Source organism: Anguilla rostrata, chromosome 4 (assembly GCF_018555375.3).
Source record: "Anguilla rostrata isolate EN2019 chromosome 4, ASM1855537v3, whole genome shotgun sequence".
NCBI lineage: Eukaryota > Metazoa > Chordata > Actinopteri > Anguilliformes > Anguillidae > Anguilla > Anguilla rostrata.
Window position 1 is genome coordinate 30,776,629 of NC_057936.1, and position 21,617 is coordinate 30,798,245.

Below are 21,617 nucleotides of genomic sequence, written 5' to 3' on the forward strand. Positions count from 1 at the left end.
TAGGTTCCTTCCTAATATATATATATATATATATAATATAAATATATATATATATATATATATATATATATATAACACACTTTATATATATATATATATATATATATATATATATATACTTTTTTTCTTGAAAATATTTGAAAAAGGGTGCAAGTGTGTGTGTGAGCGTGTGTGGTATCATCCAATTTCAAAAAGCAAAATTTGATTTGGACCAAATTAAGTTAGGGAATGTGTTGATTATGTGATCACTGTGACTGCATGTTATATGTGAAAGTATATTTAGTGTCTTTGCAATTTATAGTTGATGATGATGATAGCACCTCATCCATTTGAAATTAATGGAATGACAAGGTAATTGAGTACAGATTTCCCCACAGGGCGATCAGGTTGCCATGTCACTGGTTTCCACAGGTTTTCTCTTGGTGATTTCACGCATTCGCACAGAGCGCAACAAAGTGAATTCTCCACATGAATGAAGGCAGCCCACTCTAGACTCCACATAGCCCTGCGTGGAATGACTAGATCCCTCTGCGCTGCCCTGGACATATGCATGGCAGATATTGGCCAGTGCTTCGCAATCCATCAAGTTAAATTAATGCTATGGCTCTCTCAGTTATTGTGATCATGTCTGAAAAAAAAAACATGGACATATATGCTGTATCTCCACAACTAAATCCACGCTCTGTGTTACCATAGTTCACTCACCTGGAGCCATGTAAACTATATTAGTATTTTTAAAAGAACTGGGCTGCCCAGATCACCTTATGCAATGTACAATATATTGTGCATGTGTATATTTTATTTGTATTTTATACTTTCATCTTATAGTAAAAAGTCAACAATCTACTTCATCATGTTTCTTCAAAGACATACATATTTGAAACTTCCTTGTTCCTATTCTCTACTTGCTTCTCTTGGCACTATAACCACATTTTTGTAGAAATGGCACATTTGAAAATAAGGTACCTATTCATAGCTGTTTCCTTTTTTCCCTTAAAGTGGCATACAGCTAGTGCACTATAATAATAAAGTGCATTTATTGGGCCTAAGTTTAAAAGTCTTGTAGGCATTGGGTACTTTCATGTAATGGAGAAAATTCAACGAGATTGCACCAGCTCTGTATGGATCTGAATCGAGATAGAAAAACTGTGGGGGAAGAGCAAGCCGTACTGTATTGTATAGTTGTATAGTACTGTATAGTTTTTCAGCTGTTGTCCATATCTTGATAAATCAACTGAAATATGATTGACCATTACGATAGCCGCATAATGGTCACTCAGATTTCTCTTAAACAGCACGGCATTGCAGACTTTTGCTGTTGACACTTCATGCTGTATTATTGCTGAATACTTGTCCTGATATTTTCTGTAAAAATACTAAGCCTGTCCTTCGTCCTTGGACAGCTATTTAGAAAGGAATGTATTGACTAAATACTCAAATAAGTATTCAAATGGAGTCTGCCTGATGTCATCTCCAAATAGAATCTGAAAATAATTAGATGTGTACTACTTCATCTCTTTTAACTTTCATCTCTTTGTGGCAATTCTTTAGATGGAGCTTGCAAAGGAGGAGAAGTGTGAGTTCCTACCCTTCCTGTCCCCTCGCGAGGTCATTGTGAAAAACGGCCGGGTGTCTGCCATGGAGTTCTGCCGGACTGAGCAGACCGAGTCTGGAGAGTGGATCGAGGACGAGGAACAAACTGTGCGACTGAAAGCTGATTACATCATCAGCGCATTTGGCTCGATGTTGAATGACCCCAAAGGTAAGCGTTCATTCACGATGGTTTTATCTCAAGTATATTCTCTGAGCTCCATAATGTTTGGGACAAAGACACATTTTTTCTTTATTTCCCTCTGTACCCCGCAATTTTAGATTGGTTCTAGTTTTGACTCTGGCCTTTTGATTGCCTTGTTGTGCGAGTTGTGCAAATGAAAGTCAAGAAAGACATTATGAGGCTGAGAAAAAAGAAAAAACAGCCAGAAACATAGGCTAAACCATAGGCTAACCAAAATCAACTGTTTGAAATATCATTAAGAAGGAAGGGCCTCATTCACCAACTGTTCTTAAGAAGAATTTTCTTCTTAAAACCCACTTACGCAGTTTTCACGAAGATTCTGACATTAACCAATGTTTTCTTATTTGGGATTTGTTCTTAGGTAAGAACAGAATCCACGCACACTCAAGAGCACACTTACTCACATTTGAGTGCTGACATGCTTTTCTACAATTCTACAGTTGTATAATATTATAGGATTTAAATTACAATAATATTTTTGTCATTTATAATATTTTTTAATAATTATTTTCATTATTTTACAAAACATTAAGGTACCAGGTTCCACCTCAGAGGGTGGTTGCCCCAGTAGGAGTTCATCTGTAAATAAATGATAAAAAACAAACCATTGTAGTGACCTTTTATTTTTGGGGGTTTCAATTATGCAATCTTTGGTCTATACTGCAAAAGCAAATGTTTAAATTTTGAACACAAACTAAGCACTTAGGTAACTCTTTTTAAACACATGGACATGTTGAAGAAGAGAACAATTCAGAGGCGTCACTAGGGGGGTGACACCAAAATGACTGGCAATACATTTTTGTGTGCAGTTTACTGCCGGTTGATTTAATTAGCGGTATTAATGTGACGAGAAGCTCTTTGTCGTTTGAATGCATAACACGCAATTCCTTGCGCCCACTCCCACCAGCATTTTTTTTTTTTTGCCTCAGATTTGACATCAAACCATCACTTGTGTGCCCTTCTCCGGATACAGCGTTCACTGAACGAGTAATAGCATCCCATGCATCTTTTTTTGTGTTATTTTATATCCACTACTGACGCTACTAAATATGACAGGTCGTTTGCTGTTCACTTCTTGCAGCAATACCTCCACTTCAGAACTACTGAAGTTTTTCTTACGTTTGGAGTCCGGTGCTTCACCTTCTTTAGATGTTTGTTTCGACATTATTGACTTCATTCGCTCTCAATTTTTCTTTTCGATTTGTGTGTGTGCACACGGCCCTGCAGTCTCGTGCCCTTTTATGGGGATTGGCGGGGCGTTTACCTATGCTAATTAGGAACAACTGGCACGCGCTTTACATTTACGAGGACGATGGGATTCATCATTTTAAGAACACATGTGCGAACAATTCTGCGGTTTAAGAACACGTGGTGAATCTGACGTAGATTTTTCTTCTGACCTTTCTTAAGAACAAATTTAAGAAAAAACTTAGGAAGATATTGGTGAATGCATTGTGAATGCCCAAAGAGAGCATTGTTAAGCTCAGTAATTGCAAAGAATGTGATAGGCCAAGGAAGACCTCTATAATTGATTACCATAATGAAGGAAAACCCCAAATACCTGTGGGACAGATCGGAAACATTCTTCAAGAGGCAGGCGCGAATGTGTCAGTGACTACTTTCTACAGAAGTACATGATTAGAACTACAGAGGCTACATTGCAAGGTGCAAACCACTAGTTAGCCAGAATATGTGTGTGTGAATATGTGAATTGTTTGGTTACAAATCTAAAATTGGAGTACAGAGCCAAATTAAGAAATAAAATGTCTTAATTTGTCCCAAACATTATGGAACTCATTGTAGCTATAATAGAGCAATGGCGTGGTATAAAACCAGCTTCATTGCTGTTTGAGTAACAAATTTCAGTGAAAAGAAATATCCAAATACTGAATTAGCATATACTGCTCGGATTCATGTCATAAGTAATATTGATGTGGTGGAAATATTTCAGCAGTGTAATTTTGCATAATGTGAATAATTTTATTTTTATACCAGCCAGCAGAAATAGGGAACTACTGTTTAAATGTCTGGAGTGCCCGTCTGGCGTAATGAATATTCGAACTGGGCTTGCAACTGAGGTTGTGCATTCGATTCCCAGGTGGGGCACTGCCATTGTACCCTTGAGCAAGGTACTTAACTCAAATTGCTTCAGTAAATATCCAACTGTGTAAATTCATTGTGTCTAAAGAATGTAAGCTGTGTAAGTTGCTTTGGACCATTTGCCGAATGTTGAAAAATTGAATGAGACAAATCTTGGGCTAAACAGGAGCTTGCAAGCTTTCACATTTAACTCCCCCATTGTTGTCTTTCCAGTTTCACTGACAAATATTACCCAGCACTATGTGTTGTAACCAAAATAATGGTCTTGATTGCTACAAGATAGATTTTTACATTATACCTCATTTCACTGTACGTTCAAACATAATCTCAACTGTTAATCCTGTAACTTAAGTGCCATGGTATAAGGCATAAGGTTTCTGTTGTTATATGGTGTGCATAAGATCTGAAAGTTATCTGGAGATTTAATGCTTTATTTTATATTTAATACTAATATATTAATACATGCTTTAATACTAGATGCTAAAATATTGTCTTATGTATATATATAATAATTGACACATTATTAGCTATCAAGTAATATTTAATTACTCACATGATTCTGCAGTGTATGAACTGGAATGACAAATTAAACTTAAGTCATTTCACTGTACTTGTTTCTTAAGAATCCATTAAAGTATGTACAAATATATAGTTTTATGTATCAGCACAAACGTGTTATGCAAAAGTTCTCTCCAAAATTTTATTTATTTATTTATTTATTTTTAGCATTTTTTGACTTAACTGGTCTTTCAGCATACATATTCATTTTTTCGTGAGTCAGTTTGAATTCACTTTTGTTTGTGTCTGAGAACAGATCTCTAGTGAACCACATCCAGCTGGGGGACAGACACAGGTCATTCTCTGAATGTTGTACCTGCAATTATTCCTGGAGATTTCCTCAGCACCATCATTGAGAAAAGGCTCATGAATTTACCGTGGCTCATCTTATCTGTATTTAGCAGATTTTAGCAGGACTTTATGTGATATATATCCCTTGTCATCTCATCAAAATATGTGTGGGGCTTGAGAGAATGCAGTAAACCTATCCTTTATTATCAGAGCCAGACATAATAGCCTGCATGGTCTGTGTTTACATTTGGGAGCACACAGATGTGGAATGAGTAATGGTGAATACATCTCTCAGGTTGTGTTTTTAGAGTAAAAATTGACACACATGAGCACATGCTCATACATTCATAAACACTTCACGTCACGTGATCATTACATGCAATTAGTCTGCTCTCTTTGTCTTATTCTTATCCTCATATTAACCGGTGCTAATTTCTCAGTCTGCTAGTATCTTCGATTATAAATTGTGGATTGTGCTAGGGATCACTCATACGTTATGACGAATATGAAATATATTATTTTAGCTCTTAATTTTTGTTTGTACTGAATTAGCAAACTGATCAATTTCTTTTTAAGAAGGCAAGTGTTGTTTAATTTAGAAATACTATGACATACTATGGCAGTATGGTACTAAATTATTTTAGGTTTGTGCTTTCCCTTACTCTTGACTTGATTAATGTCTGATTATGGCTATATATTTTAACTAGCAGCACCTCCCATTCTTTTATAAAAATAATTATGTTGCAGTACAATTGGCAAACCTGGTATGATTGTTAATTAGAGACTTATTATGTAAACAGTTTCTAGTGTCGTGCTGTGGGCTCACTGTTGAATGGACTGTCCAGAGAGGACAACATCACTCTGATGAAATTGTTTAATCTGAAAATTCAGGAATTTTGCCATTTTTTTGCCCATGTCAACTGTTAAACTGTTTTTTGAATCACTCAATATGCTAATGCATATTTCTGCTATTTAACCAGGTGCAAATAATGCTATGCATGGATTCACAATTACTCACTTCTGTAAAACATACAGTACAGTATGTATGAAACTAAATGTTTGCATGCCTCACTTAGCTACAAAAATGAAATATATTACTTATCGTCACCATTTTTAGCTTTAATAAAGTTAAAGAAAATTCCATTGCCACAAAATATTTACCAAAAAATATTTATTTTATTGTTTTAGAGTCAACATCTGCAGTTTCACAAAGGTGCCTGTGAATTTTAACTGACTTAGCAATCATTGACTGATCAATTACAGAACACTCAATGTTTCCAATTTGCAAAAGGTGTGGTTGGAATGAAGGAGGGCATTCTTATAATTAGCAATTATTCCGCAGGGTTAATTAAAACAAGAATAATTGCTGATAACAGACAGAGTTAAATGTTCTGCTTCACTACAAGCTAAGCTATTAGATTTGATAAGGGTGTATTCTGTTATGATGAATTTTTTGTACACTTCTAAATCTTGTTTCTTGTTTTCATGACAGCAAATCTCTGATTATCTTAAAGCAGAATGTGTGTGTGTGTGTGTGTGTGTGTCTGTGTCTGGACGCTTATACATGATGCATGGACTTTTATCCACTCATGTGTCCTTGATTCAATCAACATTTTCTCTTAACCTTCACTCATAATTAAATGCATGTTTTAAGTTATTTTTTTCTTTTTTTTTACAATGAAGGCTAGATTTAGGGAAGATCACAATTAATGGAAAAATGATTTCAGCATATTTCTTATTCAAAGTTAAGGACAAATGTTTATTACATACAGGCTTTTGTGTGTATATGTCTGTGCGTGGTTATGTGTGTGTGTGTGTGTGTGTGTGCATGTGTATGTGTACATGTGTATGTGTTTGTGCATGATTGTTCATGTCCATTTTCTGAACATTTGGGCATTGGGGTATACTTGCTTATGCTTCACATGTGGTCACTGGACAGTGCTGTGCATTTCGTACCACTTCATGTATTTTTCAGTACATATACAGACAACTTCTTTGGTATGGTGTTGTACTGTGTGCTATATGTTGTTAGAGTTGTGATGAGTTTTATTCTGTAAAAGGATGAAAAAGAAGCATTTTGCTGAGAAATGTGTTTTTGAGCACTCTGTATTCTTTCCTCTTTGAGATGTGAATTACTTATCCACTTAAGTGTCTTGTCAAGTCCGCAGGGGGAGTACAGCAGTGTATACAGGGCAAGAATAGCTGACATAGCTGGAAAGTCTGCTGGCAATCTAGAGGGTTGGCCCAATGCGGTGACACAATGATTAGATCCTTGGCAACAGCCCACCGATGGGCAAGGTTTAAGTTAACTGGGGATCAACCACATGCTCGCTGTCTTCACTCCTCCTGTAGCTCTGTCCAAAGGCACAAAAATGTGTTCAAGTTGAATTTTCAAGTGCTATATACTGTGTGTGGCCCGTAGGTTTACTTTGTTATCTTTCATTTTACTGTACACTTCATTCCACGTTTTTCTGCAGCAATAATGTCTCTAGCATATTTAATGAGGTCATGTTCGTGGTGTGAGTAGACAATACATTTATCTGACAAATAATTTTCAAGCTTCAATGACCTGTTAATGACCTCTGCAGAATGTCAGAAATGTGAGTAATGTTTACCTGTGCCTAAATGATACCTTAAGGGACCGTGCATTTACATATATCTTTGTTTGTGCTGGTGAGAACTGTCCATTTGCATAAGGTGCATCCAGAGCTACAATAACAAGCTTTAAGCAGAGATTCAAGATCTGTGTGATCCCGTTTCCAATAAATTGGGACTGGCTTGCCTTATTTGAAGTAATATGCAATATTTCATTCATTTTTAATTTTAATTTTAATAGAATGTTATCTAATATATGCTGAACACCAGTATTACGTATTTGTATGTCTCTTGTCTTTTCGTGGGGGAAGCTTTCAACTAAGTCATTGTCTTTTCCCTGTTCATAATACCCAGTGACTTTAATGTATCCTCAGCATGCACATACAGTTACAATAAGTTATATTTTTACATGGCATGCATTTGTTTTTCTTTGTTTATTTTTTTGTGCAATTTGGAGTTCAATACATGAATTACATAGAGAAGATGTGTATTGTATTCAGACACTGTGGCTTGGAAAAAGAAATGGATTGTGTAGAGGTTTTTGTGTGTGTGTGTGTGTGTGCGTGTGTGCATGGGTGCGTGGGTGTGTGTGTGTGTGTGTGTGTGTGTGCATGCGTGCAATGGGGTGAGGCATTAAAATTCGCCATTAAATGCATATGGTGTTGACTTTTGGGATGTCTTCCATCCTCCTCACAGAGTGTGTAATGCTGATGCATGCCCCTTTGTACCACATAAGACAGCATGGATTCCTTCGGTTAATGGAGCCAGGAATCTGCACCTGCCAGAGAGGTTTCCTTCCAGAGGCAGTCAGTGGGCTCTCCGGAAGCCGCTTTATTTAAAGAGTAATCTCTCTGGAGTACTGAAGCCCTGTCACACTCGGTAGCCTCTCCACGGCAGACAGGGAGAAAAAAAAACAGCAGGAGAAAAAAGAAACAAATTCCTTTACATGGAGAGGTTTTTTGTTGAAATGATGATAAAGGAGATTATCAGGGCTGGGCCTTGAAGAGGTGAGGACTGTTGTGGGGATTGGGGGGGGGGGGGCGGCATTCAGCGGAGACTGAAACAAGAATCAAGGTCTTGTCCTGCACCCCTGTCCCCCTTTGAGAGCACTAGTCCCTTTTACAATCTTGACACAGACTGGCAGTCCCCAATATTACATTACATTGCATTCACTTAGCAGATACTCTTATCCTCAGCTACTTAAAAAAGTGGAGAACGTCCGGAATCTCAGGAATACAATATTCAGCTCATAGCCATGGGGGCTGGCCAGGCCTCTTATTTCAATCTTACCATTAATTATGTCTTTTATTGTTTTTTTTTCCTCAATTATTTGCACAGATATGCGTCTGAACTCAGTGTAATTAAACAAGATAAACCTGATGGGGCATCTGTGATTTGGGTTTTGTGTTGCGACCAGTCAAGAGTTCAAGGTTTTCTTGAAAAACCGAGCAAAGCTGCTGACTGTAATGTATTTGTGATGGGTCTTTCAACAGCAATCAAGCCTGTGTTGTTTCTTTTCTCAATTTCCTCTAAATGAATCCATTCATCAAAGCAGGAGGTCTGTGTGCGTGTGTATTTATTCCAGCACAATGTGTATAATTGTGTTCATGGTTTTCACAATTTCTACTGTCCTTGCTGAAAGAATCGCAAATTGCCGTGGCAATACATTCTGTATTATCTGTAGAGGACAGTGCAATGTGAATTTTTTCTTATTCTGTCATTCATGGATTTCATTTTACAGCCTAAGTATTTGTTTTCTGAGACCTTACTCATTGTGTGAACGCAGAGGTGAAGCAATTTCAGTAATTCTAATAGTCTGTAATAAATCTTGTGCAAACCGCAACTCTGTATTTAATATTGTCCTCCTCATTGATAGATGTTGGGCATCGTCCATGCTGAAAAGCATTCCCCGGAAGATGAATTATATAGCCATGCACGTTTTAAAAAGCACACATTTTGTAATGTAGATCAGCTTGACAGAGTATCTCCTTGTAAATGTACAGTGAATAGAATGCGCCGTGAGGTTTTACATTAACCTAGCGGAGGGGGAAGAAAAGGTCTCTCTCTCCCTGCCATTTGCTTTCTCTGAAACATTTTCTGTGTGTGATTCCTGGCGCCTCAAGCTCCCCTCTCTGATTCCCGTCCGTGTAAACAGTGAAAGAAGCCATGGCTCCCATCAAGCTTAACCGATGGGGTCTCCCCGACCTGAACCCCGAGACCATGCAGACCAGTGAGCCGTGGGTGTTTGCCGGCGGTGACATCGCTGGCCTGGCCAACACCACCGTGGAGTCAGTGAACGACGGAAAGCAGGCTTCCTGGCACATCCACCGATACATCCAGGTGCCCCATCCCACGCTCCACTCATTTGCTCGCTTGTTGTTGCATTTGTGCTGATTCTGATAGACTGCAGCAGATGTTGAGAATTAGGCCTTTCGACATGGGAGAATATGAAAACCTGATTAATCACGAAGACAAAGTTACAAGGATAGATTCTTTTTTGAGACACGGTGTTCATATATACATGCTCATAGTTACACATGCACAGCCATATACTTATTTTATATTTGGATGTTCAGAAGTACTCTTCAAATCTTTTGCTCTTATTTTAATGAATGCTGTTGAATGACATGATCATAAAATTCTATCATTTTTTTGTACTTGTTAATCACATCAAGCTTGCAACTTATAATTATAACCTCTGTAACCTTTTTTTTTTTACATTACATGACATTACATTTATTTAGCAGATGCTTTTAACCAAAGCGACATACAAAAGTGCAGTGTATTTTTAAAAATAGCATTTATCTTAGAAGGGCCTAATTCATAAAACATAAATAAAAATAGCTCCTTTCACATAGAACATAAACAGGTACCTGAACATGGCCAACACAGTGCTTTAGCCTACTTTTTATATTAAAAGCTTAACAACTGTTTTCTAAATATATTTTAATTAGAATTTATTATTCCAACTTTTTAACCATGGAAAACAGTTGTTACAATTAAGGCCATCATATATTCCTATTAAGCCCAGTTGATAAAAATGGATTGAAATACACAGTAGGCGAGCAATGTTTAGATTACACAAGCATACGGTTTATAATAAACACAACTTATAGTAAACACAATTCAGCACAATGAAGAATAAATATGAATTATTTTCAGATAAGAGATGCCTAAAACACATACAATTGCATACATACAGTTTGTGTCCATGCATGCTTGAGGCATTTTGTCTTAATAAAAAGGGTACAACTAGAACCCTCTCTGCACTGAGTATTTTGATATGAACAGAAAATCACAAGAGGGAATCGGAAATACTGAGGAAGAATGAAAGATGTATGTGTAAGTGTTAAATTATTTTAAGTGCTAGTCAAGTTATGTCACTAGTGTTTTTCCTATACCACGAGGTGTGGCTTCAGAAATAATATTTTATAAATGATAATGTTTGTTTATGAGCAATCTGCTATTGTTTACTAATATCAGGTCATTAATCTTTTAATTTCACATTAAAGTCAGTGCTTAAAAACAAAAGTGTCAGAAAAAATGTAATTTAAAGGTCCCCTCTGTAGTAAAGTTTTATCACAACTTTCAAAATGGCCACCATGAGATGGAATGTGAACTAAGTGTAAAACAATCTGATACCAATGCAACAAAATGTGGTAAAAGGTCAAAAGGTCGTACATTTTTATAGGTTAAGTATTTGATCTTGTTCCATGTTCAGTGTTCTATAATTTGATTTGATTTTTTTACCGATTAAACTATATAACAAATAAATTAATACATTTAAAATGCATTTAAATATATGTTTCATGTATGTGATAGGGTTATTGGAACAACTATGGGCTTAACTGGTATGCCAGGTGCCTATTTAAACCAGTTTGGACTTTTCACATATTTCATAATATTTGTCAATCTAAAATGTTAAAAAGGCAAGAAATTAATTAAACTTCAAATAACAAACTAAATTTAGATTTGGCTGGACTTAATAGGCACACTAACCTAATTCTACTTTGTTATTAGAGAGTATGGTATCCATTTAATTATTTCCATGTACTGACTGAACAGAAGCACATTTCTACTGTAAGAAACATAAAATGAAATCTGACATTTGTTTTAGCCATACTCACGGAAAAATTGAGCTTTTATAAGTGTAAATATATTTTATGACTTAAAACACAAGTTGTGATTTCTAATTTAAAAAAAAAAAAAACATAAGTTACTATTAAAAGAAATAAAGTTCATTGTAAGTTTTCAAGTATAAAAAATTAGATGTTTTTTCTTTTACATTAAATTAGCTCCATAGTGCTAACAGCTCATCACACATTTACCATAAGGGACAGCCTACTATGGGAAGCATTCACTGCTTTTAGTTGGACGCTAAATAGAGAGCTTATTTTCCTATGCCATACCTCTAAGGCATTGGCAATAGAAGCTCATTTAACTTAATTAGATTGCTACTAGGACGTACCTGCAGGTGAGAGCACTCTGTACCTTGTTTCAGTGGTGTCTGCCTGGGGACAGAGGGACATCAGAGAGAGAAAGGGATAGAGAAAGAGCCTTGGATTAAGCTAATGTGGAACAAGCCATCAACAATTCCCATGCTTTTAGAGAAATAAAATAAAATGAAATATAACATGAAAACCATGTATTGTGTGCACTCTGTTCTACCAACAGCCTCACTACTTACTTGTACATTACACATTTAAAATCAGTCTCCAGTTTATACGTTATATTGCCTTGCTTTGTCACAGGCACTAACAGCACCTACTGTATAGCTTTCTGTGTGAATGTCTGGGGTTATGTTTACTGACAGGACAGTTTACTGACATAAATATATGTTTTATTTACTGTAAATAATCACTCCTTACAAGTGCAACAAAAAAAAGGCCATCCAAACTAAAATGACTACATATGAAAATGACAAATCTGATGTTTTCTAATTACATTGTTATTTTCCTTTTTTTATAACATGGGCAAAATGGGAATTGCATATTAAGATAATGCTTAAACCTTAGCAGAGCCAAATGCATTTTGTGTACTCTTATAAATTACGAGTTACACACAAATTTAAAGTGCCACTTTCAGGTGGCAGGTTGTTGGCAATCTGAAACAGTGCATTCCATAAACGTGGCCAGTAATTCTAGGCTCGTGGCTCACTCCTTGCATGGCAGTGATCTTGTCGAGATCTTTGACCTCCTAATCCTTCCATTTGGTTGAAATTATGCAGTGAGCTTGCAGTGTTTGCCAGGCCTCACCAGTTGGGGCCTAGGTTAATTGCTGGAAGGCAGCCGTGGTCAGGACAAAGGGAAGATAAGTATTTATTTGCCGATTAAATTACCACTTGGACAGAGGAAGGAAGGACAGTAGATTGCTTTGCTTTCACAGTAATGGACTAGAGACGGGGAAATGAATCAAGCAATTTGCAGGGAAGTTCACAGATTAATATCACAGTCAGTCAAAGATCACTTGAACCACAAGCCCTAACACTGGAATTATAATGGTTTACAACTGAAAGTATTACTTTTGACTTACAAAAAAGGGCATTAATGTAGTGATGTATCTGTCTTTATTGAGCTTGTGATATTTCTACTCTTAAGAAGCAACCCAGTTATATTAAAATAGCACAAAATTATCAGTTGCTTTTTATCACTGTGAAACAAAATGAATTTGGCTACGGTGGAAGTGTTTGAATATAACTGGAGTGTAACCACACATTTTAGCTGTAATTCCCAAATGATGACACAGTTGGAAAGGGAATTAACCAGCCAGTGACTTGAGGAGTACTTTCATCTTTCCGTAGGATCAAATTTCATATATTAGCTTTTTGTTTTCTATTGAAAGTACATATCTGTTTACAGACTCCTGTGTGCCAGTCATGTTAGATGATAATTGTTAAGATGTGTTGTTGATAGTTTTGAGCATCTAGCCCGAGGTGCCCTTTAAATGTGATGTAAATTCCTAAGGAGAACTGGCGGTTGCTGGAGAACCCTAGCTGTCATGCGTCTCAGCTTCCTCTCTGCTTGACACAGCCTTATTCATTATGCTGATGTGACATCATTACAGAAGCAATCATAGCGGCTTGATAAACGCTTTGCTAATTAAAGCGAGTACTGATGTATGACTGCCATTGACTGTCTTTGTATTTTGATCATGCAAGATAAACAAAGTGGCAGAATATTACAAAACCCATTTAAATTTTCAACCCTTTCCTGGGAGGCAGTTGGTACTGACCTAATCTTCAAAAGTGAGTTTGTATTTGTGTGTGTGTGTGTGCGTGTGCGTATGTGTGTACATGAGTGTGCGTGCGTGCTTAGGTGTGTGTGTGTGTGTGTGTGTGTGTGTGAGTGTGCGTGCATATGTGTGCATGCATTTGTGCGTACGTGAATGTGTGCTTGTGTGTGTGCATGTTTATGTATGCTATTACTTTTGTGTTTTTTGGTAGGAGACATTAGTGTAGACTTTATTATAGTTAATATCTATATGTATTTTAAATTAGATCTGGGTTAAGTGGATATGCAGTCAGAACTGTAATGAACCATAAGGTATGTAAGGACACTCCATCGTAAAGTGGATAAAATACCCTACCTGCTATGGTAACACAGGTTTCAGGCTGTTTGAAGCCTTTTCCTGAGTTAGATTGCCAGTGGCTTATTAGGGATGAACTATTTTTGGTTAAGAAAAGAATGCATTTTCAAATTGATTCAAATGACATCATGTACAGAGGTAATTAAGACAAATTTATGGTTGTTGGGAGAGAATGAACAAAACATTATTTTGATACCTACACATGTCTTTGTCACGTTTGTCTATAGAGAAACTATAAAATGACCGTGTCTGATATAATAAAGCAAGGTCAAAAATAATTAGGTGGATAAAGTGCATTGCACATATTCCCTCAACTGTGTGATTTAGACAGTCCAGATGAGCTCAAGAAATATGAGACTGCTGCTCCAATTCTCCAGGTTTAACAGAACGATTTGTATGCATAAGAAATGGGTATTTCTCATTGCGTATATATGTATTTAATTTATTTGTTTTTATTGTGGTAAATAAGCCTATTCTAAATGACAGTCAGTCTTAACCTCGAAGGATTCTGCCTTCCCAGTAGGCTTGTTAATTGAAGTTAGTGTGGACTTAGTGTCATGCGTGCACTTGTTTGGCTTAGCATATGTCATGGGATTTTTAATATTCAGTGCTATCAGTACACCATCTAAACATCTACAGGTTATTTACAGGCTTCTGTAATTATTACAAATGGTGCAGTATTGTACTGTTATGATGTGCTGTTCTCATGGGACTTTACTCATAGCAGTGTATTTTGGAATGCAGGTCGCGTGACATATATTTTGGCTGATCTTTGACAGCCTTGTATTTACTCCTTGAAAACATGCTGAGGAATGTGGTATTTTACACATCCTGCATCAGCATTCAACAGTATCTCACCTAGTCGAAGACAGACATAAAAACGGATTATTCACAGGCCTTGTAACATAAAAAAGATTATGTGTAAGCATTTTAAATGTATCTAATGTCAGACAGTTTGGAAATAATGCATTCAGTCAAAACCCCCAGAAAGTTCATTCCAAACATGGAAGCCCTACCAGCGAGGGAATTTCACGGATTTTCTGAAATGTACACGCGTAGCGGCTCAGCAGGGTTTTTTTTTTTTTTTTTTTTTGGGACGCCGTGTGTTATTGATTGGCGTGGCACAAAAGCAAGTGATGTTGATCAAAGTGTTTTTTCCCTGCCCGTTCCTTTACAGTCCAAACACAGCCAGACCGTGGACAGTGTGCCTCGGCTTCCTATGTTCTACACGGCCATAGATGCGGTGGACATCAGCGTGGAGATGGTCGGGATCAAGTTCCCCAATCCCTTCGGCCTGGCCAGCGCTCCGCCCACCACGAGCACAGCCATGATCCGCAGGGCTTTCGAAGAGGGATGGGGTTTCGCTCTCACCAAGACCTTCTCTCTGGACAAGGTACCGGACTGCTCTGCCCAGCAAATCGATTTTTCTGTGCATTCCTGCGCCGTATTTGCAATTATCATGAAGTAAGAAATGAATTTAATTTAGGTTTTCGAGCATAAATTGCTTCTGATTCAAGGTCTCTTTAAAAAAATACGGAATATTTAATGAATCAGGGTAGACATAAAGATATAATATCCTGAAATGATGCGTGTTTGGGAAATTATCATTTTGTTAGACAAAAATAAAAAATAAAAAAACACACACAAGAGACACATAAACAGAAAATGTGAATACATATTGAGAAGAACAAGCCATTCAGCCCAGCTTGGCCCATCATTTACACTATCACTGTCAAAACAGAGCCGATGAACTGTGAGACAATAAAAATGTCTGAAACATCAAAGGTAGAAAATCCAATCAGCTCCTTTTAGAGTGCAAGGCATCTGCCTCGTTTAAAACTGTGCACTCCCTCTTTCCCCGTCCAGCAGGAAAAAAAAACAGTTTATTTATAACAGAGTTGTTTATTGAAGTTTTGTTTTAATTTACTTTCTAATTGTGGTTATGTGAAAATTAATCAGTAACATATGTTTGGTTGGTGCTAGCTGACATCCCTTGATTAGTGAAGCTCCAAATGGAAATTCAGCAGGGGACAAAACAAAAGAAAACACGCCCCTTGTACTGAATTGGAACAGGCATCTTTTTAGCTGCACTTTGAGGTTTCTCTGCTCTGCTTCCACAAAGTAAATGGAATTCTGATAAATTATTTTGTTATCTTGACCTGTAACCGTCTCCCTTGAAGCAAAATTTTAGCTGTGAAAAAAGTCTTGGAAAGAAGGATAATTATATTAAATGTACAAATTGCGTGAACAGTTTGGGGTGCTTTTTTTGATGAAAATCCTTCACCCGTTTCATGGACCACCTCCCTGTCAGTTTGAAAAGGTCAGCTCTTTTAATTTTTTTTTTACATGGTTGAAGGAATTGGCCACGTTAATTAGTAAAGATAATATGAAATGAAGATGATACTTTCTCCCTGAATAATGAAGAATACAGTTGAGACTCTGTATGTACGTTTGTGGGTCCAGACTTTTTGTTTCAAAATATTTATTTCTCGATTTGACCGAGGTATTTGGCAGATGGAGGACTGAGAGTGAAAGAGAGGAGGATCGCAAGAGAACAGGGAGAAAGAGAGAGGGGTAGAGATTGCAAGCTGCCACATAAAATATTAACATTTCAGAATGCAGTTTTGATTAAGTGGAATACGCCTTGCTTGGGCCTACCAGGGGAGTTCAATGAGAATTAATACTCTCTCTGAACATCTGCTTGAAATGGTATTATCCCAACTCACACACACCATTGCTCCCAGGTCGGGCTTTGAGATTGACAGCTGCATATTGTGCCGATTTGGTCTCAAATACAGTATGTTTATGTGAACTTTGTTTCTTTTTTTGATTTTTGCACATGTGAGCATCTAACTCACCCCCGCCCCCACCCATCTTTATTCCTGACATTTGTAGATGCCAGATTGGGGTCTAATATACTGTTGCAGCTATTGGCTGTCAGCGTGCAGCGAAATACCAGCTGATATCTCAGTAAACAGAAATCATATTATTCTTTATTGTGTGTTCAGTCTGCAAGATTGTATAGGGCTTTCTTTGGGGAGATAGATAAAGAAGTTCTTAATGTCAATATGAACGAACAGGCGGCACTCTGCTATCATTATACTTAAACATGAGGGACTTCTTTTTTAATATCCTGTTTCGGTGGCATTGCTCGTCTATCAAAACATTACCGTGGTGTGGCATTGATAGCATTCAAGATGCACAGTGGATTGTCTATGGATATGAAAATCTTCACGGTCTGTGCCTCGTCTAGGAGTGGGTGTGCACAGAATCGCAAATTAGCTTGTGGGTCCGGTGGAGAAGAATGTCAGAAAGCTTGAATGTGCAAGCTGTACCATCATTAATTAGGATTAATGAACTGAATTGCATATGTAAATGTACTTATTTTCTGTGGGCTTTGTTGGACCTCGTGGGTTGAGAGGAAGGAGAAAAGAAAAGGAGTCTTAGAGGTGGTAATACAACCCCCCTCCCCCCAGCAAAAAGCAGCGCTGCTCAGAAAGAAGTGACCCATTTGCACTGTTCACGTTGCACCAAATATTGGACGTAGCGTCTCTGATTGATATGTTTAGATGGTCTCTGGTTAATTACAAAGCCTAAAGATCTGTTTCAGTGTAGTGCTTTGAGGCTGGAGTAAGGGCCAGTATTTGATGGAGCAGACCTCAGGGGCCCAATTAGACCTTTAACTGATCAGAGTGAGATGAATCACATGGTCATCCCTCTGCCCAGGGCGGAGTTGGGGCTGTTGTCAAGGAAATCTCATTCGCTGAGAACATACCTGGAACTGTTACCGGCAAGTTTTTGTTTGGCAGGACTTCATTTACACCCCAAAGGGAGTCCTGTTGGCCTCTGTTATATAGCTGTTGCCCCATAATGATGCCTTTTAAAAAAGTTTTAATCTATTTTTTTAAATTACCTGCAGCACTTTACAACACATTTGCAAGGAGTACACATACAGTTTATATGATTAAATAAGCTTTTCATGTCCAAGGAAAGAAGCACATTTTAATATATTTTTTAAAGGATATATTTCTATCTGTGTTTTATAGGGTACTCCACCATAAACCTTTCAATCGTCCCCGCTTTCGTGTTTATTTATTGTCCATTAATGTCAAAATATGCTCCTAAAAGTTTCTATGGACTTTAATTCGAACTACAAATTGTAGTTAATGAAACAGTGTGCATTAAGCTAGATGTTGTCAATTTTTAATCCTGTTTAAAATGTCTAGAAATGAAAGCAAACACTTTAAAAACAGGTATGTAATAAACATTTTTACCGGGTAGTGAATGCAGTGGATACATTTGGAGACATTTTAACTGAGATAATGTGGACTATGTAGCTCAATGTGTTCCCCATCCATGGGTTATTCTTTTCATGTGCTGAATAATTATTAATGTTTTTTTAAAGATGTTATATATACAGTAAATGCACTGTAGCTTCTCAGTACAGTAGAGTACTGCATCCACGTTGGACCACACCAGAGTGAAAGTTGCTTAATTCTGGCAAAAACATTCTTTCTGGCTTCTGACCCCACTCGCATTGTTTCATGGCTTGTGGTGGCACATACTAATCAACCTACTTTATTCACTGAATACAAGTTAGTTGCTTAATGTCTAAAGAAAATTAAAGCAGAGAAAGCTATACAGGTCTTGAGCTTGTTCTGGAATGTTGAGATTTACAGTAATTGAACATTAGTTTCTATGTAACACTGCAACAATAGGATGCAGTTTTCTCTTCTATTTGTGTGAAAACACAAGAAACTGAAACTAAACTTTAAAATATTTTTTTAAATAATTGCAGTTGCTATAGTAGGAAAACTGTTTACAACCAAATTATCTATATTGTGTTTTAGTGTTTGTTCATACCTGTGCATCATCATGCATCTTATAGTCAATAAACATACACGTCTGTTATTGCATAATAGCTTGCTGGAAGCAAATGAAACCTTTTATAAACTAACTGCACAGGTTTTAGCAATGGTATTCAAATATAAAACCTTTTTGTCTGTAAACCCTGGCAGATTTAAATAAAAGGCTGTATTTGTGACAAGCACAGGTGAGGTTGGCCTTGTCCTTTTGTTTTTTTTTTATGTAAGCAAATGAAATAAGTGAACCAAAATGAACTACTTAATTTTGCATAATGTTGCCAGGAAGGTAGATGCCATCTTGAAGTAGCAACGGTCTATTTTCTCATGATTTAATATTGTTCTGTGCTGCAGAGAACACTGAACTGAATTTAACATGCTTGAAAATATGTGACCCAACAGAGCTTTTAGCTTGAAATGGTGGGTATTTTATAGAGTGCTCTGACCAATTGATCAGACGCATGAGTGTCAATCTTTTCATTTAAACTAATTTTCATTGGCTTGAAATTCTTACTTCCTGTCTCCGTATTGAGTGCTAGGAAAGAAGCCCTTACAGAGATAAGGCACTGGGTTAATCTGGACCTGATTCTATATGCAAGTGTCTTTTATTAAATCTGATTCAATGACCTACATTTCTGTTCTTCCGCTGGAATAATGTATATCATTAACACTGGAATTCTATGTTTACTAGGTATTTACTTACTGGTCACTATAGTTGTCAGATGCACATGTGGGTAAAAATAAATAGTCTATACATAGGTAGTGGCCAACAAGTATATGCAGAAAAATGTATAAATGAGGGACTGAGTATATTGAAAGTATGTGCTTCCACAAGTGTGTGCTCCATGAGTTACTTAATCAAATAACACTGTATCAGCACGGGTCATGAAAAAACAAATGCTGGGAAGGTCGTGTTGCCAATAATTAGTGCTTGCAATAAGGCAAGATTTCAGTGACTTTGAAAGAGGGGTGATTGTTGTGGTACTTTTGGCTGGAGGTTCATGGATGAAGACAGCTCTGCATGCTGATGTTTCATGCGGAACGGTGTCTGAGATGGTGTGGGCACGGAATTCTGAGGGAAAGGCATCAGTAACAAAGGGCAACTGTGGTCATAGCACACACTCCTGGATTGTGATGACTGAGCTTTAGTTTGAGGTGTAAGGCAAAACCAGTGAGCAACTCTTGGTCAGTTAACTGAAAACTAGGGCATGAGCAGGCAGTTTCATCAAGAACAGTCTGAAGAACTCCATAGACAGAATACCATAGACAGGTCTCAGTCATGACAAATTCATATTTTACAGTGGTGCAACGACCACAGACAATGGACTAATGAGCAGTGTGAGAAATAATGTACAAATATAGTCAAATGAAATTGTACTTCACCATGCTTTTGACAAATGGGTTTAGTACATATGTGGAGCACACTCACGGAAGCCTACAGGCTTGGATGCACACTGACGGGTTGTGGTACTAATGTAGTGATATGGGGTGCGTTGATATTGCCAAATGATGATTCTTCTTCTTCTTCTTCTTCTTCTGCTGTTGCTGCTGCTCCTGCTGTGCTGTAGGTTTTATGGATAGGTGCATACTCAGTGGTTATGTTACGGAGTCATAACCTCCCTTCCAAAACCAGTCGAGTATATGAACTTCAAAATGACATTTTGCCCTTGTCTGTACCCAGTACTGTAACCCACTAGCCCACAGAGTGTAAAATGAATTCTTCCTGCTCCTTTTATTCTTTCCCACATGTCTTTTTTCCCCTTACATAAAGTTTACAGTAAATCAGCGCATGTTCAACTGTTTCTGGCACTGTAGTGTGGACAGTTGCCTGTTTTCCATTTCCCTAACATAATTATTGAATAGTTATGCCCTGAGTGACTTCACCTCAGGTTTGCAATTATAACCTCATTCTTCTGCACGTCCCTTGGATTGCCCTCCCCCTTAACGAATGGCCTTATATTATGTGAATGCCATCAAAAGTTTTTTGCCATCCTAAACTGATCTCTGCGCTAATGAGATCTTTCTCTTTTATAATATGGCACCTTTATAAAGTCACCTTCTCAAACCTCAGTGCCCCCTTTTTAATAGCTACTTCATTGTCTTTCATCCCCCATGTGTACTGGTATCCAACAAAACCAAACCTACCATACCCATCATGTGAAGTCTGTAAACTGCCGTGTGCCCCTCAGTGACCAGGGCCTGTCTTCATAGCACTGCGGTGGACAAGCCTTCCAGGCCGGGTGTGAAATCTGATCATATTACCACCCAGTCTGGTCTGACCTCCTCAGCCCACAGCAGTACTACAATGATGGCCACCATTTTTGCGGTATAGACCCACAAGTTATCCCTCAGCTTCTGAAACACTTTTGTCTCAAATACAGGCACACATTCCTGATCCTACCTTCTCTGTTCCTGGGTTGCACCATCCGTTTAAATAGATACTAACGCATAAAATTCCTGTTCAATATGTTTTCATATTCACCCCCCCCCCCCAATGTCTCCAATTTCCTCTTTCTGCTGGATTGTCTGTCTGCACAAACAACAGCATTATGCAGTGGAAGTAGTGTTCTGGTTTGGAGTCAATGGAATTTTTTTCCAACATTTTCACAATTGAGCTATTTTACCCACACACTAAGCAAACAATATATTTTGCGATAATTCATTTGTAATGCCTTGGCAGTTTAGTGAAAAGTCTGATGAAAATGTAAATGTGACAATAAGTCAATTTTGTGAAAAATAGTTTTTTATAACGCTACCCCCTGGTCTACACGGCGCGGCCGTTTGCATATTTATGCAGTAGGCCTGAATTTATTTGGAAAGTTGCCTTTTTG

The 21,617-nt window shown here is 37.5% G+C and overlaps 1 protein-coding gene across 2 annotated transcripts in view; it reads left to right on the forward strand.

The window, feature by feature from the left end:
- The window catches only part of dpyda.1 (dihydropyrimidine dehydrogenase a, tandem duplicate 1), a 181,974-nt gene that overhangs the window by 80,420 nt on the left and 79,937 nt on the right, over positions 1-21,617 (forward strand). For both annotated transcript variants that reach the window (XR_010329557.1, XM_064332212.1), the window contains exons 11-13: positions 1,552-1,762; positions 9,495-9,679; positions 15,102-15,317. Coding sequence is in view for 1 of the 2 variants with exons in the window: in XM_064332212.1 (XP_064188282.1) it covers positions 1,552-1,762; positions 9,495-9,679; positions 15,102-15,317 (612 nt within the window). In the remaining variant the exon portion in view is untranslated. The remainder of the gene's footprint in view (positions 1-1,551; positions 1,763-9,494; positions 9,680-15,101; positions 15,318-21,617) is intronic.